Genomic DNA, 27,502 nt, shown 5'->3' on the forward strand with positions numbered 1-27,502 from the left:
AGTGCTCTTGACCTCAGACTGGAGCAACGGTTCATTTTTCAGCAGGACAATGATCTTAAGCACACAGCCAAGATATCCTTGAGTGGCCCAGCCAGAGCCCAGACCTGAATCTGAACATTTCTGGAGAGATCTGAAAATGTCTGTGCACCGACGCTCCCCATCCAACCTGATGGAGCTTGAGAGGTGCTGCAAAGAGGAATGGACCAAACTGCCCAAAGATAGATGCACCAAGCTTGTGACATCATATTCAAGAAGACCTGAGGCTGGAATTGCTGCCAAAGGTGCAGTATTGTATACAACCCCTGGCAATAATTATGGAATCACCGGCCTCGGAGGATGTTCATTCAGTTGTTTAATTTTGTAGAAAAAAAGATCACAGACATGACACAAAACTAAAGTCATTTCAAAAGGCAACTTTCTGGCTTTAAGAAACACTATAAGAAATCAAAAATTGTGGCAGTCAGTAATGGTTACTTTTTTAGACCAAGCAGAGGGAAAAAAATATGGAATCAATTCTGAGGAATAAATTATGGAATCACCCTGTAAAGAAAATTGGATTTACATACAGAAAAGCTAAACGAAAGCCATCATTAACACCTAAACAGAAAAAAACAAGGTTACAATGGGCTAAGGAAAAGCAATCATGGACTGTGGATGACTGGATGAAAGTCATATTCAGTGATGAATCTTGAATCTGCATTGGGCAAGGTGATGATGCTGGAACTTTTGTTTGGTGCCGTTCCAATGAGATTTATAAAGATGACTGCCTGAAGAGAACGTAAATTTCCACAGTCATTGATGATATGGGGCTGCATGTCAGGTAAAGGCACTGGGGAGATGGCTGTCATTACATCATCAATAAATGCACAAGTTTACGTTGATATTTTGGACACTTTTCTTATCCCATCAATTGAAAGGATGTTTGGGGATGATGAAATCATTTTTCAAGATGATAATGCATCTTGCCATAGAGCAAAAACTGAAAACATTCCTTGCAAAAAGACACATAGGGTCAATGTCATGGCCTGCAAATAGTCCGGATCTTAATCCAATTGAAAATCTTTGGTGGAAGCTGAAGAAAATGGTCCATGACAAGGCTCCAACCTGCAAAGCTGATCTGGCAACAGCAATCAGAGAAAGTTGGAGCCAGATTGATGAAGAGTACTGTTTGTCACTCATTAAGTCCATGCCTCAGAGACTGCAAGCTGTTAGAAAAGCCAGAGGTGGTGCAACAAAATACTAGTGATGTGTTGGAGCGTTCTTTTGTTTTTCATGATTCCATAATTTTTTCCCTCTGCTTGGTCTAAAAAAGTAACCGTTACTGTCACAATTTTTTTTTCTTGATTTCTTATAGTGTTTCTTAAAGCCAGAAAGTTGCCATTTGAAATGACTTTAGTTTTGTGTCATGTCTGTGATCTGCTTTTTTCTACAAAATTAAACAACTGAATGAACATCCTCCGAGGCCGGTGATTCCATAATTTTTGCCAGGGGTTGTAGAGCAACAGACTTTTTCCAGGCTAAAGGATCTTCTAAATTAGACGCCATTTCCTCTCCAACTTACGGGTTATCTGCTTTAAGATACGAGTTTGTGAGTTATACCACGGAGTCAGACACTTCTGATTTAAAGCTCTCTTTTTCAGAGGAGCTACAGCATCCAAAGTTGTGCTCAATGAGGATGTAAAACTATTGACGAGATACTCTATCTCACTTACAGAGTTTAGGTAGCTACTCTGCACTGTGTTGGTATATGGCATTAGAGAACATAACAAAGAAGGAATCATATCCTTAAACCTAGTTACAGCGCTTTCTGAAAGACTTCTAGTGTAATGAAACTTATTCCCCACTGCTGGGTAGTCCATCAGAGTAAATGTAAATGTTATTAAGAAATGATCAGACAGAAGGGGGTTTTCAGGGAATACTGTTAAGTCTTCAATTTCCATACCATAAGTCAGAACAAGATCTAAGATATGATTAAAGTGGTGGGTGGACTCATTTACTTTTTGAGCAAAGCCAATAGAGTCTAATAATAGATTAAATGCAGTGTTGAGGCTGTCATTCTCAGCATCTGTGTGGATGTTAAAATCGCCCACTATAATTATCTTATCTGAGCTAAGCACTAAGTCAGACAAAAGGTCTGAAAATTCACAGAGAAACTCACAGTAATGACCAGGTGGACGATAGATAATAACAAATAAAACTGGTTTTTGGGACTTCCAATTTGGATGGACAAGACTAAGAGTCAAGCTTTCAAATGAATTAAAGCTCTGTCTGGGTTTTTGATTAATTAATAAGCTGGAATGGAAGATTGCTGCTAATCCTCCGCCTCGGCCCGTGCTACGAGCATTCTGACAGTTAGTGTGACTCGGGGGTGTTGACTCATTTAAACTAACATATTCATCCTGCTGTAACCAGGTTTCTGTAAGGCAGAATAAATCAATATGTTGATCAATTATTATATAATTTACTAACAGGGACTTAGAAGAGAGAGACCTAATGTTTAATAGACCACATTTAACTGTTTTAGTCTGTGGTGCAGTTGAAGGTGCTATATTATTTTTTCTTTTTGAATTTTTATGCTTAAATAGATTTTTGCTAGTTATTGGTGGTCTGGGAGCAGGCACCGTCTCTACGGGGATGGGGTAATGAGGGGATGGCAGGGGGAGAGAAGCTGCAGAGAGGTGTGTAAGACTACAACTCTGCTTCCTGGTCCCAACCCTGGATAGTCACGGTTTGGAGGGTAAATATCCACTAATTTTGATATTTGTTCTTCCAGGAGATGCTGAAAAAGTATCATTAGATAAAAATTTAATTCTGGGGCCCCACAGGGCCCTAGACCCCGGCTCCTGGACGCTGTGCACCCCCCCAGACCCCCTGCAAATTTTCCTCGGATTTCACAATTTTCATTTCACAGCCCTGTATGATAAATTTGCAAAAATTTCAATAATACACTTTCATGTCATTTTGGGGTGTTGAGTAGAATTTTAAGGGGAAAAATTAATTTTCTCCATTTTGGAGTAAGGCTGTAACAAAATGAAGAAAAAGTGAAGCGCTGTGAATACTTTCTGGATGATTTAAGTTTGTTGCCGTTGAGCTACTGTTCAAATCACAGAAATTTTCCTATTATGAGAAGAAACCTCAAGCAGATCAGACTGAGGGGACCATATGCTTTGGACACACTAAGAAAAGGTTGTCATAACACAGTGATAAAAATGTAGCTAAGAGACTATGTTCCCCAGTTTCATGATGACAGAGTGCTGAACAGACAACTAGGAAGCAGAGTCTGGTGTCCAGTCAAGTCAACTGGTGATTGCAAGGACACTAGCTGACCTTTAGAATGGGTTGTTTCCCTTCTTAATAACCCAACCCACCCACAGAATGATGGGATGGTGGTTTAGGGGTTAGCACTGATGCCACGTCAAGGTCATGGGATCAGATGCCCACATAGCATCTCAGAAACTGCAGGGAAGTAATCCAGTCCTAGAGAAACTGTACTCCTTTGAAAACTGTTTCCTTTTGTTTTTAGGTTTTTGTTTCGCAACTGCACAAAATCTGAAGGCGTGAATGCCACAGCGACGTCACAACCCGAGCCGTGTGCAAATGCGTCTGTAGGGGCGCTATTACAAATACTACATTTTCTTTAACCTAAAACTCACAAGCTGTAGGCGCGGAGACGTCACTTCCGGCGAAATGGCCAATCCGAAGGCGAGAAATCGTACCTCTGCAACGGGCCGCCTGATGAAAACACACTCGGGCTGCATTGTCTTTTGAAATCAGCTGGTTTTGTTTTGTCTCCAACAGTCAGCTGACGGCTCTCACTGCCTGGAAGGACGAAATTTATACACCAAGCTGAGCTGAAATGAACCATTATACATTAAATTGGCTTTATTGACGAGTCCAACCCCTTTGAAAAGCGACCAAATTATATGTATTTGTATTAAGTTCGGCGGGGTTTTCATCGGCCAAAAATGGCCACCAGAGGGCGCTCAGGTAAAGTCCACGGCAATCCATAATGACTGTAATCAATAAACCAAAGTAGAAAAACGCAAGAATTAAACAGGAAGGACAACGTGTAAGGTCCGATTTCTTAAAACCTCCTTCCTTTAAGAAAAACGGATAAAGTAAAATGTCAGTAAACTTTGGGAGTGAAGTTTATTTCATCTGTAAATGTTATTTTTCTTCATTTGTTATTTTCCCGCTCTCTCCGGGTGGAACTGTGACCCGGGTTCCGTGTTTCCACCCGAACGCCTTACGGAGGTAAAAACCCGCAGTCCGACTCCGACTGTAGTCGATCCGGATCAAACATGAAGTGGGTTCGGTCTTTCCGTCTGACGGTGGGACTGTGGCGGCGGAAAGCAACAAACTTTTGCCCTGCAGGTCGAACCGGGTTCGAACAGCCGAACCAACGACACTTCTGCAGGTAAACTATCGACTTTTTACAGATAAATATAACGCAGTTTAACATTAAATATGGTGAAAGTCCCGTGTAGAAACTAACCACAAACACTAAAAAACAATTTACAGCGTTAACAGCTCACGGAAATCTTAGACACGCCCACTGACCGGGACAAACTAAACCCCGGGCGGATGGTGGAGTTTGAAGCCGGTGTAAGAACCCGCACGTCCACTAGGTGGCGAGTATGCTTTAGCCGAAGATGGCCGAAGTTTACCGAGCCGGGCTCGGAGCTTTCCGTTTGTTGTGGTGGTTTCGTCTATTGGACCGAGGATGGTTTGTCTGAAGATGATGCAGCCAGAGTGTGCAGGTTGTCTTGCTGATGGCCGCACGTCAGAAAAGAAGAACCAGGACCTTGAAACCTCCAGAATGAAATGAACAGAGTGCCATAAACATAGGTTAATTCATATTCATAAACGGCCGTGCGCCATTGTGGGCCGTCCTTAAAGCTGTAGTAGCAGACCTTATTCTCTGTGAAGCCTGTAAAATTTTCACCGAAAGCCAGATTAATTTTTCGAATGGTTTCCAGCTGCCTGTCTCTAACAGTTTCTGAAAAAATTCTGATGGGAAAAAAAAGCCCAAATCATTCCGCCATTTCCTCGCAATGAAACAACGAGAGGGGTGGAGCAGTGCTCACTCAAAGCCTGCCCACAGGCGAATGACGCAACCAACATGCGTGGAAAAACTCACGCATGCACACGAAGGTTCAAGCTTGGCTGATTCACACGTGATTCAAATCCATATGGTTTTTGAAAAAAATAAAAAGGTACGATACTTTTCTAACAGAACTCGTACAAATAATCACTGATTTGCAAATGTGTTCAGATATCCACAAATGCAAATTTCATATTTGTAACTTGTAAATTGGTCTTTGGAAATAATGTTGTATTTGCAAATATAAAACTTAATTTGTAAAAAAAAAAATTACATTTGTAAAACTGGAAATTGTATTTGTGAATTGAGTTTCAGCATTTGTGGATCACCAATTACATGCAATCATCGCTTTCCTCTGTGACGTAATTTTGAGACATTCTTTTCGCGAAATCCACAGATCCACAAACAAATGCCTACTGATTCACAAACACACACTCACGCACACTGGATACCCACTAGATGGCAGTGTGGTTCCATTCATTACACAGCAGTCTATTTAGATCTCTCAGAGCCATTTGACTCATTTTGACTTCTGATATGAGCTGGACAGACATGGACTACATTAGATGATGACGACTGCTCTCCTTGTCCGTCCAGCTCATATCAGAAGTCAAAATGAGTTTATGTCACAGAGGAAAGCAAAAACAAAAATAAACAACTGTGTTTCATTTTGAAGTTATTAATTCCGACTGGACTCCATCATTCTAACTTGACTCGTCAGAGAGCCGCGCAGCGTTTGGAGCTGTGTGAACACAACAGAGGACGATTCTCGTTTCCTTCTCGCAACAAGACAGAAGTCCCAGTTAATAACTAATCTGCACAAACGTGACTCACGATTGACATATTCAGGGATGAAAGTGGTGAAAAACAAAAAAAGCTGAAACCCAAAATTACCCCCCAACACCACCTGCACGAAAATGTTTGAATTCTAGAAGCTCTGAAATGCAATCTGGGACTATTCCAGACGATAAACTGGAGTGAGTGCAGCATCCATTTAGTGAGAAAAACTTACAACTTTCCTTATTCAGATTCATTCCAGTAGTATTCTGCTCTTACTAGGATGCAGCAGTTTTCTAGTTTGTCAGATAGTTCTGGAGGAAATCACTGAAGAAATTAACAAACTGAAAATATAGTTTGACCGAAACAAACTGTCATTAAACTTAAATAAGACAGGGATGAAGTGGAGGTGTAAGAGTCACTCGGTGTTCACAGGAAACACATTTATTTCTGTATGTATGTATTTATTTATTTATTTATGTTCATTGTTAGTTGCTTTTATATTTTCTGTTGTGTTTCTATTCAGGTTCTTTTTGTCTCTTTCTCTAACATTGTATATAATAATCATTAGATTATTAATATATAAACAAAAATAAATTTAAGAAATACAATTTGAAAACAAATGCACCCGAACGTGATGACAGCTGCAAATGCGTAATGCTAACTTTAACATTGAAAATGCCATAGACATGCTAATGCGTTAGCATCGCTCCCGTTTTTAAGTTATAAAATACATCTATCAACTGTTTCAGAAGACCATAACAGGTCAGTTTAACATACAACCCCTGGCAAAAATTATGGAATCACCAGCCTCGGAGGATGTTCATTCAATTGTTAGAATAAAGTCAGTTGTAGAAAAAAAGCAGATCACAGACATGACACAAAACTAAAGTCATTTCAAATGGCAACTTTCTGGCTTTAAGAAACACTATAAGAAATCAAGAAAAAAGATTGTGGCAGTCAGTAACTGTTACTTTTTTAGACCAAGCAGAGGAAAAAAAATATGGAATCACGCAATTCTAAGGAAAAAATTATGGAATCACCCTGTAAATTTTCATCCCCAAAACTAACACCTGCATCAAATCAGATCTGCTCATTGACATTGACCCTATGCCATGACATTGACCCTATGTGTCTTTTTGCAAGGAATGTTTTTGCAGTTTTTGCTCTATGGCAAGATGCATTATCATCTTGAAAAATGATTTCATCATCCCCAAACATCCTTTCAATTGATGGGATAAGAAAAGTGTCCAAAATATCAACGTAAACTTGTGCATTTATTGATGATGTAATGACAGCCATCTCCCCAGTGCCTTTACCTGACATGCAGCCCCATATCATCAATGACTGTGGAAATTTACATGTTCTCTTCAGGCAGTCATCTTTATAAATCTCATTGGAACGGCACCAAACAAAAGTTCCAGCATCATCACCTTGCCCAATGCAGATTCAAGATTCATCACTGAATATGACTTTCATCCAGTCATCCACAGTCCACAATTGCTTTTCCTTAGCCCATTGTAACCTTGTTTTTTCTGTTTAGGTGTTAATGATGGCTTTCGTTTAGCTTTTCTGTATGTAAATCCCATTTCCTTTAGGCGGTTTCTTACAGTTCGGTCACAGACGTTGACTCCAGTTTCCTCCCATTCGTTCCTCATTTGTTTTGTTGTGCATTTTCGATTTTTGAGACATATTGCTTTAAGTTTTCTGTCTTGACGCTTTGATGTCTTCCTTGGTCTACCAGTATGTTTGCCTTTAACAACCTTCCCATGTTGTTTGTATTTGGTCCAGAGTTTAGACACAGCTGACTGTGAACAACCAACATCTTTTGCAACATTGCGTGATGATTTACCCTCTTTTAAGAGTTTGATAATCCTCTCCTTTGTTTCAATTGACATCTCTCGTGTTGGAGTCATGATTCATGTCAGTCCACTTGGTGCAACAGCTCTCCAAGGTGTGTTCACTCCTTTTTAGATGCAGCCTAACGAGCAGATCTGATTTGATGCAGCTGTTAGTTTTGGGGATGAAAATTTACAGGGTGATTCCATAATTTATTCCTCAGAATTGAGTGAGTCCATATTTTTTTTTCCCTCTGCTTGGTCTAAAAAAGTAACCGTTACTAACTGCCACAATTTTTTTTTTCCTGATTTCTTATAGTGTTTCTTAAAGCCAGAAAGTTGCCATTTGAAATGACTTTAGTTTTGTGTCATGTCTGTGATCTGCTTTTTTTCTACAAAATTTAACAACTGAATGAACATCCTCCGAGGCCGGTGATTCCATCATTATTGCCAGGGGTTGTACATGAATTGAAGTGTAATTGAATATTAAAGTGTATGTCTGTATTGATATGTAGTGTGTTGTGAATTTGTGTTTATGTTATTATGACTGTTATAATTGTTGGACTTGTACTAGCAGGGGTGGGCGTTGATAAGCTTTGCTTCTGCCCACACCCTTTCAGACTCACAGGCTTTGTTATATAACATTCATGTTATTTGTATGTTTCTGTTCTTTTGGATTTGTGTGTGTGTGCCGAATAAATCTATTCATTCATTCATATATAAATATTTTGCACTGGGATACCAATTAAACATCTTCAAACTATAAAGAAGCTGATGCTCATACGGCTGAGGGTATTTTAACGTTGTGTCATATTTTTAATGTTCCAGAGGCCAAAAAACAACAAATACATCTGAAAGTGTTCAGAAGGCAAAATCTGTGTTTTCCAGTTGAGTAATCTGAACCTGCTGCTGTTTTATTAATGCAAGTCTGAGACCATGAGCCAGTGCCCTGGGTCCTGCTTTGGTTCCTGGATGGCAACCACCCACACAGGCAGCCGGTCAATCCTCACCTCTCTAACATTACCATCGGCTGCAGCCAGAGGGAGTGTGGGCGTGCTGCATCACGCATCAGTACCATATTTCAAGTGTGTCATGCTTGTATCCTGTGTGTGTGTGTGTGTGTGTGTGTGTGTGTGTGTGTGTGTGTGTGTGTGTGTGTGTGTGTGTGTGTGTGTGTGTGTGTGTGTGCCTGCAGCACTCGGCCAGTCTCCCAAACCACACTGGACCCCAGTGAGGTGAAGAAGTTCCAGTCACTGTCCAGGAGGTGGTGGGACGAACAGGGAGAATTTGCAGCTCTTCACACCATGAATGACCTGAGGGTGCCGTTTGTACGGTATTGACATGTTTTATGTTTTATTTTGGGGGGGGGCAGAAACCTGCAGACGTGGTGTTTGAGCGTGAAGTAAAAAAAACATCAGTGTCACACTTCACTGCCACATGATGATCAGTTCATGACCCAGCTGCCTCAGAGGCTGTTGTTCTTCACTTCATGGTGGCGCTGTGACAGAGCCACTGTATATCTGAGGGGGCTGCTATGGCGCCACCCTCAGGCAGCATCTGAATGAGACACTGCCTGAGGATCCTTAAACAATCTGTTGCAGCAAAAGTCAAGGTCATTGGGGTCAAACGTCAGCGTTCCACTTGTGTGGTTTATTTGTGAATTGTCAGCTCAACGAGGTGATGCGTTATTCCACCGAGCTGCTTCATGCACATTTGTACTGTTGCAGAGTAAAGCCTTGCTCAGACCGAATAATAAATCAATGAATAATGAGCCACATATGGATTTGTCAGAAATTTCAGTGATTATTCCAATAATGAGCCACATATATGATGTTCTTCTGAATGAATTGCAGGAAACAGATGTTAAAAAAGGCTACAAGGGTTTTCTCAGAGTGGGACATGCTCTGTTGCAGGTGTCCTGTCCTGTTCTCGTAGGTGCCAGGTGCTCAGATATTGGGCCTCTAACGGCCTCGTACTCGCCACTAACATGCCTGTAACATCCTTGTTTGTCCTCATAGGATCTTATACACAAATCGTCCGTGCTATTTTTGCTAAATTTTGAACTTCTCGAAATCAGTGGCATGCTCAGAGATGACCCTCATTAGCAAAATATTCTGCCTCTAAGAGCCTCTATTCTCCCACAATTGTTGAATAACTCGACTTGCACAAAAAATTAATGCTGTGTGGTTTATTATTCATCATTAATTATTTGATCTGACCAGGGCTTTAAACCCTTCATGCTTTGAAACTCAAACGTATGAACTCTACATCAGCTGACTGAAGACAGTTTTACTACTTTCTGTCTGTTTAGAGATAATCTGCTGAGTTTGCACAGCAGCCATCGGCCTGGAAAACCACTGACAGGCCTCAGAATCCTGGACGTGGGCTGTGGAGGCGGCCTGCTCACAGAGGTAATAAAGATGTCTCAGTTTATTGTTTGGATGAGGATGCATTAAAAAAGAGAGGAAAAAGGGGCGTTTATCAGCAGAAATGGATATAGCATTCATAATATCTGTTCATTAGTGTATAATGGTGAAAAAAGTAGCAAACGCTAAGTAAAGGCATTTAGCGAGCTGTACACAAAGTTGAACAGTAAGGAAGGAGAAAAGGACTTGTGCCAATTGGCCAGACAAAGGGACAGAGCTGGAAAGGATGTGCAGCAGGTTAAGGTGGTAAAAGATGAACATGGTAATGTGTTGAGAAGGTGGAGGGAATATTTTGAGGATCTGATGAATGAGGAAAATGAGAGAGTAAATCAAGAAGTACAAGGGATACATAAGGACAGGCATGTGAGAATTTCACATTTCTGTGTAGTTACACATTTTTAAATTTCTGCCAAAGTGTTTTGTGTGAGGTATCTGTTTTGAAGGTGCACATATCATATTGTGGATTCACTTTCTTTCTCTTTTCTTCCATTAATTGATTCACATGTTGTTTGTTGCAATTTCTATTTACTGACACCAGCTACATAACAGGCCTAAAACCTTGTAACTTCACCTTTCACCCATTTCTCCCCCTCCCCTGTAGTTTTGAACCAGGACTGTTTGTCCCACAGAGAAACTCCTGAGTTTACCCTTTGCATTGGACTGCTTCTGTACCTGTCAATCCTGGATAGTCTGAGAGGAATTTGCTTTCAGCAAAGACACCCTGGTGTGGACGTGTCTTTTCAGAAAGAGTTCCGCTGGTGTCTTCCCAGTTGTCTTGTGTGGCATATTTTGGTAACCAAACAAGAAATTTGCAATGCAGTGTTGCAACAACATACCACCAAGTGCTCTGCTTTTGGCTAAGAACCTTTTAAAGTTCTGCGCCGGCCTCTCTGCCAGTCCATCGGAGGCTGGATGGACTGGCAGAGGTCCGTTATCAGTTACCACCTCTTTAGGTAACCCGTAAGCAGAAAACAAGTTCCTCAACACTTCCATTGTTTTGCACGTGGTAGAATTCTGCATATGTATGATTTCAGGTCATTGGGCGTACGCATCCATCACCACAAGAAACGTTTACTTTTTGGACTCTGCAAAATCAAGATGTGTTCTTTCCCACGGACCTGATGCCCACCTCCATGTGTGTACTGGTCCTGTAGCAGGAACACTGCACTGATGTTTGCAGATGTCACATTGGTTCACTTCTGTCTCAATATGCTGATCTAATGAAGGCCACCACATTACGCTTCTAGCCAAAGACTTCATTTTTATCGTGCCCCAGTGGCTGTCATGTAGCTCTAAAAGTAGCCCGTTTTTCACCCCAACACCCCATCACGGTGCCTCCACTCAGCTGAACAGCTGCTTCTTGAGGTACTGAGGTCCAAGCGAACGCTCAGAGGGCATCGAGGATTTTCTGAGCAGCTCCAAAAATTTGGAATGATCTACCTGCACATTAGGCCTCCTCACTGTCTTTTTAAAACCAATCTTAAAACCCGCTTTTAACACGATATGAGACTTTGATCTGTTTTAGTTGTTTTGCTTGTATATTGCTGTTTTTATGACCTTCATGTACAGCACTTTGTTTCAGTTTTGGCTGTTTGAAAGTGCTCTATAAATAAAGATGAATTGAGTTGAGACTCTCTGGAGTGACGACTCTGAATCCCCAAAGTAGTCAATCATCTTCCACAGTCAGATCAAATTTTCGTCTCACATACGGCTGAAAAGGCTCATCCGACACAGTGTGGAATCCCCGTCTGTTTCACGTGCAGTCTGCTGAGCAGTTATAGGCAGACTGTCGCGGTAAGAGACTCGAAACGCTGGGTTTAACCTCGGAAAATCTTCATCTGCTATTAGCAGTCTGGATAATGCATCTGCATCCCCATGTTGTTCTGACAGTTTGTACTTGATTTCGTAGGAGTATGCAGCTAAAATCAAGGACCATCTCTGCATCTGAGCTGCTGCTCGCGGCGGAACTCCTGTTTTTGGACCTAAGATTTTTAACAATGGCTTGTGATCAAAGTAAACTTATGTCCAAACAAATACTCATTAACTTTCATCACTCTAAACGCTAGGCCTAAAGCTTCTGTTTCAGTTTGTGAGTAGTTCTTCTCTGCTTTTGTGAGCATTCTAGAAACAAAAGCAATGAGCAACAACTAGATGTTTGTTGGTTCTTTCCTTAAAAAGAAAACACGACATTTCAGCTGCAGTTTGCCAGAAGGCACATGTGAGACTTAAGCTTTGATTTGATTTATTTGTTTTCCTGAAGTAAAGCCTTGGGACTTTGGCGAGTGCGGTCGCATCTCCTCCTCTCTCCTCTATCTCTGCTCCAACCTTCAAAGTCCCTACTTCACCGGACTGTGAATTCTTCAAACTGTATTTGGAATAACCATGGAATTGATCAGCTGGTCTCTGAACACTATTGACACCATTTTTTCAACAAGGAAATCAGGGCTGGGGGACCCTGTGTGCCCACATGGAACCTAGCCTGCGAGCTATGTTCTCGACACCTGGGAGAAATGGTGTGCTGCGTGCTTGGTACCACTCTCTGTGGAGGACGTCGAAGATTTATATATATTTGGTTTTATAGTGGGAGGGCTGGTGCTTATTGGTTTATGTGCTGCTGTGATCTACCGGAGAATTGGCAAGATGGCTGCTACCAGAAACACGACCCCTCACCTGCCCGTCATGATTAATGAATTGGGCAAGGCGATACATTCTCAGACTGCGTTAACCCTTGAACTCAGATGCAAGTTGGAAAACATCTCGGAGCAAATGTCCGCCTTGCAAAGGAAGATGTCGGAGACCAGGGAATACTCATGAATTGGATGTGGTCGGTCAGAGGAGCTGTAAATGGAATTTCTGTGTTTCTCTGCTCAACCCTAAACAAGGCAGGCTTGGCAGGCTTATCAGCCTCCGAAGGTCAAAACACACCGTTTGTTTTCCTCTAGAAGAATCTTTATGGCCCTGGTGAACCATTCGCTGCCCCTCTTATCTTTCTGCCCTCCCCTCTCACTCTCATTACCTCAGTTCGGATGACGGACTGTTTCAAAGTTTAGCGTACATAAACAATCAAACGTATATGTGCAGTTGTTTTAATTCTGATGTGGGCCATTATTATGTTCAACAGTAATAATTGTGGATTAACTGCTGTATTTTTGTCTGAGGTAATCGGGTGTGAAGAATGAATTGCCCTTTTAGGGATCAATAAAGTTGTTTGAATCTTCAATCTAAAACTTGACTCCAGGACAACGTGGCTGATGATGCATCAGACTGAAGTTCCTCACATCCACAGAAGCTTTTAGCCCCCTCAGTCATTGTCTCCGTGTCTCGGTGGCGTCCCTCTCTGATTGGTGTAAACAAAGTTCAAGACTTTCAGTGACTTGTAAATGTTCACGTATTGGCTCTAAAGGTGATGATCGTATATGTCGTCAAACTCTGAAAACATGGAGTATAAACATTCCTGTGATTCCAAAATGGTTCATGGAATATTTTTGTTAAATCCCTTGAATTAAAGCTGAAAGTCAAAATTATGAGCACAGTTTGCAAAATTTACAAAAAATGGTCTGCCTGAAATCTTAATGTGTGTGTGTGTGTGTGTGTGGAGGGCATCTCCACAGATCAGTCCTCTGAGACGAGACGTGTCCAGGTTATTTTCCTCGGGGGTTTCCCCACGTCATCAGTGATGGACCTGATTGTGGGGAAAAAACAAAAACTGCCACTTCTCCTCATCTAATAATAATTTGCACAGAAACAGACTAAAGAGGACGACAGGCAGCGGGGTCGGGGGTGTGTGGGCGCCGCTCGCCCTGTAACGGGGTTTGAAGACTGATCCGGGTTTCCTTCTGTTCCCTCCTCCGCAGCCCCTTGCTCGCCTGGGAGCTCAGGTTTTGGGCATCGACCCCGTCAATGACAGCATTCTCACAGCACGCTTACACTCTTCCCGTGATCCTGAGCTGAGCAGCCGACTCCGCTATCTGACCTGCACTCTGGAGGAGCTGTCAGCAGGAGGGGAGGCGGAGCCAGGGGAGCGCCAGTTTGATGCCGTTGTGGCGTCCGAGGTGGTGGAACATCTGGCCGACTTGGATGCATTTGCCTGCTGCTGTGGCACAGTGCTAAAGGTGGTTTCCAAGATCACATTTACTCACATTCTACACGTGTGTGGGGAAAAAAACAACTACTAGAGCATTATGCTAGATAGAGCGCAAACCTCCGCCAACACCAGTTTTCAATTCCACAAAATTTTGCTTTGGAAAAAATATTCGAGGCCAAAGTCCTGTAAGAAGTGACTTTTCATCAGCTAAAATATAAGACAAAAACTAAAGATCAAAAGGGTATTTCAATGTTAAAATGAATTATCTGCTAAATCTTCAATCCAGATCACACTTTGTCAGGTGACAGTGAGTGTCAGTCTGCACCTCACCTTCAGTTAGGAGTGTGATTGGGACACGTTTGATTAAGCTATAATGTAAAATATGCATTAAATGGGGTTTTCAGTATTAATTTTAAATGGTCACAAAATCTGTAATTTGGATCAGATCCGATGTAGCTGACTGAACGGTCCCCTCTAAAAATCGGTCCCCCTGCCTTCACTGCTCATGCATCATTTTGAAGTGTCAGCAGCGATTCAGTGATTATCACCTCGTTTCTGCTTCAAACTGCCTCCACTCATCTGTCTCAGCCACAGATATCTGAAGCTTTTCTACAACAATCATTTCCACATAAATTCAGCATTATTTCATCAGAAAAGACAGATGAAGCGATCAGAGCGCCGCAGCAGCACGTCTGAGTCTGACGCACCTCCGTCATTTCAGAGTGTCAGGAACGACTCGCTGATTATCACCTCGTTTCTGCTTAAATCTGACTTTAGAATGATTTAAGAGGTCTTACTTTGTCATCTGATGGTTAATACAAACTGACACACTGACAAAGTGACACACAAAGTGATCAAACATTATTCCTCTGAGTCAGACTCAGACGTGCTGCTGCGGCACTCTGATTGCTTCCTCCGCCTTTTCTGATGAAATAATGCTGAATTTATGTGGAAATGATTGTTGTAGAAAAGCTTCAGATATCTATTGCTGACACAGATGATGACTGGAGGAAGTTTGAAGCAGAAACAAGGTAATAATCTGTGAACACACAATTACTTCTGTTTTTATTTATGTATTTGAATTTTTTTTAATTATTTATTTAAATTGTACGTTGAATTGTTCCATGTAAGGCGCCTTGAGACGGCTTATCTGTGATTTGGCACATTATAAGCTCATTAAATTGAAATTGAACCGCGGCTGGCGCTTCGAAATAAAGCATGCGCAGTGAAGGCAGGGGGACCAAACTTTGTCAATCGATAAAGGATACCGTCCAATATAACCAGTTATGAATTTTTGAAAATTTGTTCGTTAAAGATAGGAATTATTTTTAAAAATTTTTCCTGACTTTCACCTGTGACCTTGAAAACTGAATCATGTCTTGCCTATCAGAATATGATTCTTCAGTAAAAATTTCATAACGATATATGAAAAATTCTGGGTTACAGGCTGTTCACAAACAGACAGGGGTGAAGACATACCTGGGCGGAGGTAAAAACCAGGGTCTGTATCCAGTGGTGGGCACAGTTCTGTTAACCACTAATTAGCAAAGCTAACTTTTTTGTTAGCTGACTAGCTTTTCAGCTAACTTTGAAAACCATGAGCAGACCAATTTCCGATAACTTTTAGACCGCCAACATATTTTTGTGGGCATAGCGAATAAAGATTAAGTTAAAACATTTGTAAAGCCTGAAATCATATATTTTAGTTCTTGTCTGTTACATGTTTTGTAGCAGACAGACAGCTCTATGTAGAGCTCAGTCCTCTGTCAGCAGAGGAGAGCTAGCTACCAGAGAGAAAGGAAGAGGGGGGTGAAAAAAGATAATTTATTTTCACAGCCATGCAGATGTGTCACAGGAGTCGTGCACAGCAAGGCAGTTTTGACTTATGGTTAAAAATTTTAACAGACTAATTCCGGACAGGTTATCGAAATTAACGTCACATTTGTCATTTTACAAAGTGAAAATAACAACTATATGTTTTTAGTTTTAAAGTAATGCACTAATTTTGAAGGTTTGAGCATTTACAAACACACATGCCAAAAGGCATTATGGGAAAATGGAACTTCCTGTCATTAGTGGTTGGTCGGTTTATAAAAACCAATACACAAGTTACTGTAATGTGTGTTGGTTTTTACAAATAAATCTGTATTTGTAAATATGTAATTTTTTTTCATTTGTAAAAAAAAAAACAAGTTTCAAAGTAATGCACTAGTTTTGAAGGTTTGAGCATTTACAGACATATGCCAAAAGGCATTATGGGAAAATGAGCTTCCTGTGTGACAGTTGGTATTCACACTCCCATCCAGTAGATGGCAGTGTTCATGGCAGTGTGCTCCCATAATGCCTTTTGGCATGTGTGTCTGTAAATGCTCAAACCTTCAAAACTAGTACATTACTTTAAAACTAAAACATATAACTGATATTTTCACTTTGTAAAAACAACAAGAGGTGACATTAGTTTTGATAACCTGTCCGGAATTAGTCTGTTTAAAATTTTAACCATAAGTCAAAACTGCCTTGCTGTGCATGACCCCTGTGACATGTCCGCAAGACTGTATAGCTGTGAAAATAAATGATCTTTTTTTTTTTTGTCTTCTCTTCCTTTCTGTCTGGTCACCAGGTCTCTTTTGCTGAGAGAAGGCTCATCTTAGACAGAAGCACTGGCTCGTTGTTGGTTGTGATTGCCTTTACCTGTGTCTGTTTGTCTGTATGTGGCCCTGCGACACAACTTTTTATTGTTTCAAATTCAGCAGTTGCTTGTGGCAAAATAATTAAGTGTATCCACACAAAAGATTAATTCTGGCCTATATAAGGTGCCTGAGCCCAGTGAAGCTGACCCCCCCACAGGGTTAGGGTTAGAGGCTGAGTTTGCCCTGTAATTTCTGACGGTACATGAACGCAGCATCAGCAGCGGCTTCTGTACTGTGTGAAAACATTCAGCTGGTCAAACTAAACACTAACGTTACAAAAACTAAGCAAACGATAAAAAACATCAAGAACGACTGCAAAAAGAAATGGGGATGAATTGGTTTTCAGTGGCATTCGTTCAGATTTTTCAACAGTTTAAAAATCCTGACGAAGCCGCTTGCTGCAGAAATGAAGCTAGTCGAAGGTTAAACGATGCCAATGAAAGTCAACGAAAGTCCAGATTTCTTGCTTCGTTTGGGCTTCGTTGCCCTTCGTTAAGAGCCTTTAGCCTACGAGTGATCCAGCAGGTGTCTGAGAGCAACTCTTAGCAATGAGAGGACAGAAACTCCTATCTTTGTGAGGAGGCGGGGTTGACCCCGTTGCTAGGTATGATGCAGTCCTCTAAGAGCTGTGATTGGTTGTCATAGAAAGTGGAGGGGAAATTAGCAAAACAGAAACAAATCGCTTTCCCCTCCTAGTCATGAATGGACAGTGAAACCAACCGATCATATAATCTGAACTGCATTAAGACGTGTTTAATCATGAAAATAATTTAATGTCATGATGAAACTCAGCAAAATTAAATTAATTGTTACACAGTTTCAAAATGTGTGAATGCACAGTTGTATGTAAAAGTTTGGGCACTCCTGATGAAGTCCATGATTTTCCTGTATAAATCATTGGTCGTTTGGGTCAGAAACTACTTAAATGTATCATATAACAGATTTCATAACATTGAAAATAATATTGATCCGGACTGTTTCTTTCTCAGATATAGAAATCACCACTGTAATTATTTTACTGAGGAACAATTTAAACAATATTCCTTCACAAACAGTTCGTTCTCTGTTGTACATTTTAACAGCAGAAGCCTTCCCATGAATTTTTCCAAAATGCAGGACTGTTTGAAAATTGCTAATGCATATTTTTCAGTTATTGCAGTTACCGAGACATGGTTAAAAGAATAGTATGTTAATTCTGTCCAACTTGAGGATTATGATTTTTTTTTTTTGTTTTTTTTTGTTTTTTTTTGCCAGAAATAGGGCAAATAAATCAAATCATGACTGTGAAATTGTTCAGAATATGTCTTTCTCTCTGGATGGTCTTACTGTGGAGATTGTTTTTGAAAAATCAGAAAACATAATTAGAAGCTGTATTTACAGAATATAGACACTTTTGTGGAGAAATTGACAGACATGTACATCTCAATTAGAAATAATAAGCTTTTATTTGTTTGTGGAGACTTTAATATAGATTTTCTAAATCCTCATGGCATTGATTGATTGATATACATATCAATCAATCAATCAATCAATTTTTTTATATAGCGCCAAATCACAACAAACAGCTGCCCCAAGGCGCTTTATATTGTAAGGCAAGGCCATACAATAATTATGTAAAACCCCAACGGTCAAAACGACCCCCTGTGAGCAAGCACTTGGCTACAGTGGGAAGGAAAAACTCCCTTTTAACAGGAAGAAACCTCCAGCAGAACCAGGCTCAGGGAGGGGCAGTCTTCTGCTGGGACTGGTTGGGGCTGAGGGAGAGAACCAGGAAAAAGACATACTGTGGAGGGGAGCAGAGATCGATCACTAATGATTAAATGCAGAGTGGTGCATACAGAGCAAAAAGAGAAAGAAACAGTGCATCATGGGAACCCCGCAGCAGTCTAAGTCTATAGCAGCATAACTAAGGGATGGTTCAGGGTCACCTGATCCAGCCCTAACTATAAGCTTTAGCAAAAAGGAAAGTTTTAAGCCTAATCTTAAAAGTAGAGAGGGTGTCTGTCTCCCTGATCTGAATTGGGAGCTGGTTCCACAGGAGAGGAGCCTGAAAGCTGAAGGCTCTGCCTCCCATTCTACTCTTACAAACCCTAGGAACTACAAGTAAGCCTGCAGTCTGAGAGCGAAGCGCTCTATTGGGGTGATATGGTACTACGAGGTCCCTAAGATAAGATGGGACCTGATTATTCAAAACCTTATAAGTAAGAAGAAGAATTTTAAATTCTATTCTAGAATTAACAGGAAGCCAATGAAGAGAGGCCAATACGGGTGAGATATGCCCTCTCCCTCTAGTCCCCGCCAGTACTCTAGCTGCAGCATTTTGAATTAACTGAAGGCTTTTTAGGGAACGTTTAGGACAACCTGATAATAATGAATTACAATAGTCCAGCCTAGAGGAAATAAATGCATGAATTAGTTTTTCAGCATCACTCTGAGACAAGACCTTTCTGATTTTAGAGATATTGCGTAAATGCAAAAAAGCAGTCCTACATATTTGTTTAATATGCGCTTTGAATGACATATCCTGATCAAAAATGACTCCAAGATTTCTCACAGTATTACTAGAGGTCAGGGTAATGCCATCCAGAGTAAGGATCTGGTTAGACACCATGTTTCTAAGATTTGTGGGCCAAGTACAATAACTTCAGTTTTATCTGAGTTTAAAAGCAGGAAATTAGAGGTCATCCATGTCTTTATGTCTGTAAGACAATCCTGCAGTTTAGCTAATTGGTGTGTGTCCTCTGGCTTCATGGATAGATAAAGCTGGGTATCATCTGCGTAACAATGAAAATTTAAGCAATACCGTCTAATAATACTGCCTAAGGGAAGCATGTATAAAGTGAATAAAATTGGTCCTAGCACAGAACCTTGTGGAACTCCATAATTAACTTTAGTCTGTGAAGAAGATTCCCCATTTACATGAACAAATTGTAATCTATTAGACAAATATGATTCAAACCAGCGCAGTGCCTTTAATACCTATGGCATGCTCTAATCTCTGTAATAAAATTTTATGGTCAACAGTATCAAAAGCAGCACTGAGGTCTAACAGAACAAGCACAGAGATGAGTCCACTGTCCGAGGCCATAAGAAGATCATTTGTAACCTTCACTAATGCTGTTTCTGTGCTATGATGAATTCTAAAACCTGACTGAAACTCTTCAAATAGACCATTCCTCTGCAGATGATCAGTTAGCTGTTTTACAACTACCCTTTCAAGAATTTTTGAGAGAAAAGGAAGGTTGGAGATTGGCCTATAATTAGCTAAAATAGCTGGGTCAAGTGATGGCTTTTTAAGTAATGGTTTAATTACTGCCACCTTAAAAGCCTGTGGTACATAGCCAACTAACAAAGATAGATTGATCATATTTAAGATCGAAGCATTAAATAATGGTAGGGCTTCCTTGAGCAGCCTGGTAGGAATGGGGTCTAATAAACATGTTGATGGTTTGGATGAAGTAACTAATGAAAATAACTCAGACAGAACAATCGGAGAGAAAGAGTCTAACCAAATACCGGCATCACTGAAAGCAGCCAAAGATAATGATACGTCCTTGGGATGGTTATGAGTAATTTTTTCTCTAATAGTTAAAATTTTGTTAGCAAAGAAAGTCATGAAGTCATTACTAGTTAAAGTTAATGGAATACTCAGCTCAATAGAGCTCTGACTCTTTGTCAGCCTGGCTACAGTGCTGAAAAGAAACCTGGGGTTGTTCTTATTCTCCTCAACTAGTGATGAGTAGAAAGATGTCCTAGCTTTACGGAGGGCTTTTTTATAGAGCAACAGACTCTTTTTCCAGGCTAAGTGAAGATCTTCTAAATTAGTGAGACGCCATTTCCTCTCCAACTTACGGGTTATCTGCTTTAAGCTACGAGTTTGTGAGTTATACCACGGAGTCAGGCACTTCTGATTTAAAGCTCTCTTTTTCAGAGGAGCTACAGCATCCAAAGTTGTCTTCAATGAGGATGTAAAACTATTGACGAGATACTCTATCTCACTTACAGAGTTTAGGTAGCTACTCTGCACTGTGTTGGTATATGGCATTAGAGAACATAAAGAAGGAATCATATCCTTAAACCTAGTTACAGCGCTTTCTGAAAGACTTCTAGTGTAATGAAACTTATTCCCCACTGCTGGGTAGTCCAGAGTAAATGTAAATGTTATTAAGAAATGATCAGACAGAAGGGAGTTTTCAGGGAATACTGTTAAGTCTTCTATTTCCATACCATAAGTCAGAACAAGATCTAAGATATGATGAAAGTGGTGGGTGGACTCATTTACATTTTGAGCAAAGCCAGTAGAGTCTAATAATAGATTAAATGCAGTATTGAGGCTGTCATTCTCAGCATCTGTGTGGATGTTAAAATTGCCCACTATAATTATCTTATCTGAGCTAAGCACTAAGTCAGACAAAAGGTCTGAAAATTCACAGAGAAACTCACAGTAACGACCAGGTGGACGATAGATAATAACAAATAAAACTGGTTTTTGGGACTTCCAATTTGGATGGACAAGACTAAGAGTCAAGCTTTCAAATTAATTAAAGCTCTGTCTGGGTTTTTGATTAATTAATAAGCTGGAATGGAAGATTGCTGCTAATCCTCCGCCCTGGCCCGTGCTACGAGCATTCTGACAGTTAGTGTGACTCGGGGGTGTTGACTCATTTAAACTAACATATTCATCCTGCTGTAACCAGGTTTCTGTAAGGCAGAATAAATCAATATGTTGATCAATTATTATATCATTTACCAACAGGGACTTAGAAGAGAGAGACCTAATGTTTAATAGACCACATTTAACTGTTTTAGTCTGTGGTGCAGTTGAAGGTGCTATATTATTTTTTCTTTTTGAATTTTTATGCTTAAATAGATTTTTGCTGGTTATTGGTAGATGGCAGGGGGAGAGAAGCTGCAGAGAGGTGTGTAAGACTACAACTCTGCTTCCTGGTCCCAACCCTGGATAGTCACGGTTTGGAGGATTTAAGAAAATTGGCCAGATTTCTAGAAATGAGAGCTGCTCCATCCAAAGTGGGATGGATGCCGTCTCTCCTAACAAGACCAGGTTTTCCCCAGAAGCTTTGCCAATTATCTATGAAGCCCACCTCATTTTTTGGACACCACTCAGACAGCCAGCAATTCAAGGAGAACATGCGGCTAAACATGTCACTCCCGGTCTGATTGGGGAGGAGCCCAGAGAAAACTACAGAGTCCAACATTGTTTTTGCAAAGTTACACACCGATTTAATGTTAATTTTAGTGACCTCCGATTGGCGTAACCGGGTGTCATTACTGCCGACGTGAATTACAATATTACCAAATTTACGCTTAGCCTTAGCCAGCAGTTTCAAATTTCCTTCAATGTCGCCTGCTCTGGCCCCCGGAAGACAATTGACTATGGTTGCTGGTGTCGCTAACTTCACATTTCTCAAAACAGAGTCGCCAATAACCAGAGTTTGATCCTCGGCGGGTGTGTCGTCGAGTGGGGAAAAACGGTTAGAGATGTGAACGGGTTGGCGGTGTACACGGGGCTTCTGTTTAGGGCTACGCTTCCTCCTCACAGTCACCCAGTCGGCCTGCTTTCCCGGCTGCTCGGGATCTGCCAGGGGGTAACATATAGCGAACTTCCTAGATTCTGTGTTCTGTATGGGACTATATCCGGCAATAACACACCCAACCAGGATTACCACAAACACTTTGACACTCACTGACAATATATTAACAAATGCAGTTGTTGGGAATTTAACGGGTGGATTACTTACTGGTGACATCAGCGAGCACCTGCCGGTTTTTGTTGTTTACGTTTCCAAATTTCAAAAGAAAAATAACAAAGGAATCTATGGCCAATCTTAGAATGGGTTATCGCACCAAGACTGTTGTGGCATCTGTATAGAGGACATTGACCAATCATATGAATCATTTATTTCCATTATCTCCAAGCTTTATGATAAACATTGTCCACTAATATTAAATGTTGCACATAATCAAAATACTGACAAACCCTAAAAAAACTAAGGGACTGATGAAGGCATGTAAAAAGAAAAAAAAAATTGTACAAGCAATTTTTAAAGCGTACAACAATTAACACTGAGAGCAAATATAAGACATACAAAAACAAGTTGACCAATATTATGCGATCTTGCAAAAGGCAGTATTATAGTGAGTTGTTAAAAAAAAAATGAGACAAACATCAAAGGTACTTGGAGGCTCTTAAATGAAATCATCAAAAATAAAACAGTTGTCCATGACTATCCAACATATTTCCACTCAAATACTGATACAGTGGTTAAATAAAAGAAAGTTAGATCATTTTAATGATTATTTTGCTAATGTGGGGAAGAATTTAGCAAATGCAGTTGTACCTTCTAATGTGAGCTCTGGGGATAACGGGACAATGAAGACTAATCTTTCGGATTCAATATTTTTCAGAGAAACTGATGAACATGAAATAATTAACATAGTACATAAACTAAAAGGGAAAAAATCAACTGATCATGATTATTTTGATATGTCATTAATAAAAAATATAATCGATTGTGTCATTAAACCGTTAACTTACATCTGTAACTTGTCATTAATGACTGGCAGATTTCCTTCCAAAATGAAAATAGCTAAAGTGATACCGCTGTTCAAATCCGGCGACAAGTGTTTTTTCAAACTACAGGCCAATCTCACTGTTACCCCAATTTTCAAAAATTCTGGAAAAAGTATTCATTAAGAGGTTGGATGATTTTTTTTCCAAACATCACATAATAAATGAGCAGCAATATGGATTTAGAAAAAAATCATACTACCTTCGTCAAACTTAACAAATTTAATTTCGTCAAATCAGGACCTTCAGCGTGCACTGGGGCGGTTTGCAGCCGAGTGTGAAGCGTCCGGGATGAAAATCAGTACCTCCAAATCCGAGGCCATGGTTCTTGACCGGAAAAAGGTGCTTTGCCCTCTTCAGGTCGGTGGAGTGTCCTTGCCTCAAGTGGAGGAGTTTAAGTATCTCGGGGTCTTGTTCACAAGTGAGGGACGGATGGAGTGTGAGATCGATAGACTGATCGGTGCAGCATCTGCAGTGATGTGGTCGCTGTATCGGGCTGTCGTGGTGAAGAGAGAGCTGAGTAGGGGGGCAAAGCTCTCGATTTACTGATTGATCTACGTTCCGATCCTCACCTATGGTCATGAGATTTGGCTCATGACCGAAAAAACGAGATCGCGAGTACAAGCGGCCGAGATGAGTTTCCTCCACTGGATGGCTGGGCACTCCCTTAGAGATAGGGTGAGGAGCTCCGTCACTTGGGAGGAGCTCGGAGTCGAGCCGCTGCTCCTCCACGTCGAAAGGAGTCAGTTGAGGTAGCACGGGCATCTTTTCCGGATGCCCCCTGGACGCCTCGCTGGAGAGGTGTTCCGGGCACTTCCCATTGGGTGGAGACCCCGGGGAAGACCCAGGACACGCTGGAGGGACTACATCTCTCGGCTGGCTTGGGAACGCCTTGGGGTTCCCCCGGAGGAGCTGGGGGAGGTGTGTGTGGATTGGGAGGTCTGGACGGCTTTGCTTGAGCTGCTGCCCCCGCGACCCAACTCCGGATAAAGCGGAAGAAAATGGATGGATGGAATCATACTACCTCACTGGCAGTAGTTGATTTTGTGGAACACATCACAAATGCAGTCGAAAACAACACACCGTAGGGTTTTTTTTTTTTTACCTACAGAAAGCATTTGATATTATAGATCATACCATGTTACTGGATAAATTATGGAAGTACAGCATCAGGGGAGTAGCACATGATTGGATAGCTAGCTCTTTGTACAACAGATATCAATATGTTCACTTGGGTGGGATAAATTCTGAGGGGTTTTTTGCGGGGTTTCCCAGGGCTCAGTCCTTGGGCCTTTGCTGTTTCCTTTGTATATCAATGACATATGTTTAGTTTCCAAGTTTGTGCGTTGTATTTTATTTGCTGCCGACACGACTGTGTTTTGTAGTGGGGATCATTTGGGACAGGTCCTGGGCACGATGGAGAAGGAACTACAGAAGTTCAAGGAATAGTTTGAGTCCAACAAATTGTCACTTCACTTTGGTAAATCACCGTGTATCATATTTGGTAACAAGCCCAGGACCTTATGTAGAAGTTTAAGAGTACACAATGTTGAACTTGAACTCGTAAATTAAGCTAAATTTCTGGGGGTCTTTATCGATGATAATATAAATTGGAAAACACATATAAATTATGTCAAATCTAAAATGTCAAAGATTATTGCCATCTTTTACAAAGCACAAGACTTCCTCCCCCAACACTCATTAGTTACCTTTTATCATTCATTACTTACTTTAATTAATTACCTACTGTATTGAAGTTCGGGGGACCACCTACAAAACTAACACAAATTCTTTACTCCAAAAGAAAGCCATAAGAATTATTAAAAGAAACCATATTGTGAGCCAACAAATCCATGTTCGTCCATTTGCATTTTTTGAAATTTTGGGATTTGACTGATTATATTATAATAATTATGTTCAAAGCACAAAATAAACTTCTCCCACTGTCCAGGACCTGTTCAAAATGAGAGACTCTGGTTATAACTTACAAGGCACATTGTTATTTCAGAAATCAAAGATACAAACTTCCGTAAAAAGTCATTGTTTTTCTGTAAAACGTGTTAACATTTGGAAAAAATGCCCGGATAACATAAAATCAACTGGTACTTTGGTAGGCTTTAAAAGACGCTACAGAAACTATTTGATTGCTCGTTATAGTATGTTGAATTAGATTTACTGCTTTTTTTTGGTGTACTACTGCTTGTACGTTTATGTTTTTGAAATTGTATTCAGAGAGATTAATTTATATTTGTATTAGGTATGTGTATAATTATTTATATACAGTGGGGAAAATAAGTATTTGACCCCCTGTCAGTTTTGCAGGTTTTCCAACCTACAAAGAATGGAGAGGTCTGTATTTTTTTTTTTTTATCGTAGGTTCACTTCAACTGTGAGAGACAGAATCTAAAAAAAAAAAAAAAAAAATCCAGAAACTCACATTGTCTGATTTTTAAATACTTCATTTGCATTTTATTGCATAAAATAAGTATTTGAACACCTACCAACCAGCAAGAATTCTGGCTCACACAGACCTGTTAATTTTTCTTTAAGAAGCCCTCTTATTCTGCACTCTTTACCTGTATTAATTGCACCTGTTTGAACTTGTTACCTGTATAAAAGACACCTGTACACACACTCAATCAATCACACTCCAACCTGTCCACCATAGCCAAGACCAAAGAGCTCTCTAAGGACACCAGGGACAAAACTGTAGACCTGCACAAGGCTGGGATGGACTACAGGACAACAGGCAAACAGCTTGGTAGAAGACAACAACTTTTATGATTATTTATTAGAAAGTGGAAGAAACACAAGATGACTGTCAATCTCCCTCGGTCTGGGATTCCATGCAAGATCTCACTTTGTGGGGTAAGGATGATTCTGAGAAAGCTCAGAACTACACAGGAGGACCTGGTCAATGACCTGAAGAGAGCTGGGACCACAGTCACAAAGATTACATTAGTAACACATGATGCTGTCATGGTTTAAAATCCTGCAGGGCAGCAAGGTCCCCCTGCTCAAGCCAGCACATGTCCAGGCCCATTTGAAGTTCACCAGTGACCATCTGGATGATCCAGAGGAGGCATGGGAGAAGGTCATGTGGTCAGATGAGACCACAATAGAGCTTTTTGAATCAGCTCCACTTACCATGTTTAGAGGATGAGAACAACCCCAAGAAAACCATCCCAACCATGAAGCATGGGGGTGGAAACATCATACTCTGGGGTGCTCTTCTGCAAAGGGGACAGGACGACTGCACCGTATTGAAGGGAGGATGGATGGGGTCATGTATTGCGAGATTTTGGCAAACAACCTCTTTCCCTCAGTAAAAGCATTGAAGATGGGTCATGGCTGGGTCTTCAGCATAACAATGACCCCAAACACACAGCCAGGGCAACTAAGGAGGGGCTCCGTAAGAAGCATTTCAAGGTCCTGGAGTGGCCTGGCCAGTCTGCAGACCTGAACTCAATAGAAAATCTTTGGCGGGAGTTGAAACTCCAAACCTGAATGATTTGGAGATCTGTATGGAGGAGTGGACCAAAATCCCTGCTGCAGTGTGTGAAAACCTGATGAAAAACTACAGGAAACATCTGACCTCTGTAATGGCAGACAAAGGTTTCTGTACCAATTGTTAAGCTCTGTTTTTCTAGGGGTCAAATACTTATTTTATGCAATAAAATGCAAATTAATTATTTAAAAATCATACAATGTGATTTTCTGGATTTTGTTTTTTAGATTCTGTCTCTCACAGTTGAAGTGTACCTACGATAAAATTATTACAGATCTCTCCATTCTTTGTAGGTGGGAAAACCTGCAAAACTGACGGGGTCAAATACTTATTTTCCCCACTGTACATATGTACAATTTTTATTTTTAATTCTTTGGTTAAAGGGGTAGGTCTCTACAAGCTTTGCTTCTGCCTGTACTCTTTCGGCCGCATGGGTGCAGTGTTGAACTATTTTCTCTTTTTCTTTGTATGTTTTGTTGATTTGCT

The 27,502-nt window shown here is 40.7% G+C and overlaps 1 protein-coding gene across 1 annotated transcript in view; it reads left to right on the plus strand.

Moving 5' to 3' along the window:
* The first annotated feature begins 4,237 nt into the window (after positions 1-4,237).
* The window catches only part of coq3 (coenzyme Q3 methyltransferase), a 79,007-nt gene continuing 55,742 nt past the window's right edge, over positions 4,238-27,502 (plus strand). Inside the window, exons 1-4 of the mRNA XM_034175432.1 lie at positions 4,238-4,417; positions 8,915-9,052; positions 10,031-10,130; positions 14,000-14,257. Coding sequence (XP_034031323.1) covers positions 4,302-4,417; positions 8,915-9,052; positions 10,031-10,130; positions 14,000-14,257 — 612 coding nt within the window. The 5' untranslated portion in view covers positions 4,238-4,301. The remainder of the gene's footprint in view (positions 4,418-8,914; positions 9,053-10,030; positions 10,131-13,999; positions 14,258-27,502) is intronic.

The sequence above is a fragment of the Thalassophryne amazonica genome, chromosome 7 (genome assembly GCF_902500255.1).
Source record: "Thalassophryne amazonica chromosome 7, fThaAma1.1, whole genome shotgun sequence".
Classification (NCBI taxonomy): Eukaryota; Metazoa; Chordata; class Actinopteri; order Batrachoidiformes; family Batrachoididae; genus Thalassophryne; species Thalassophryne amazonica.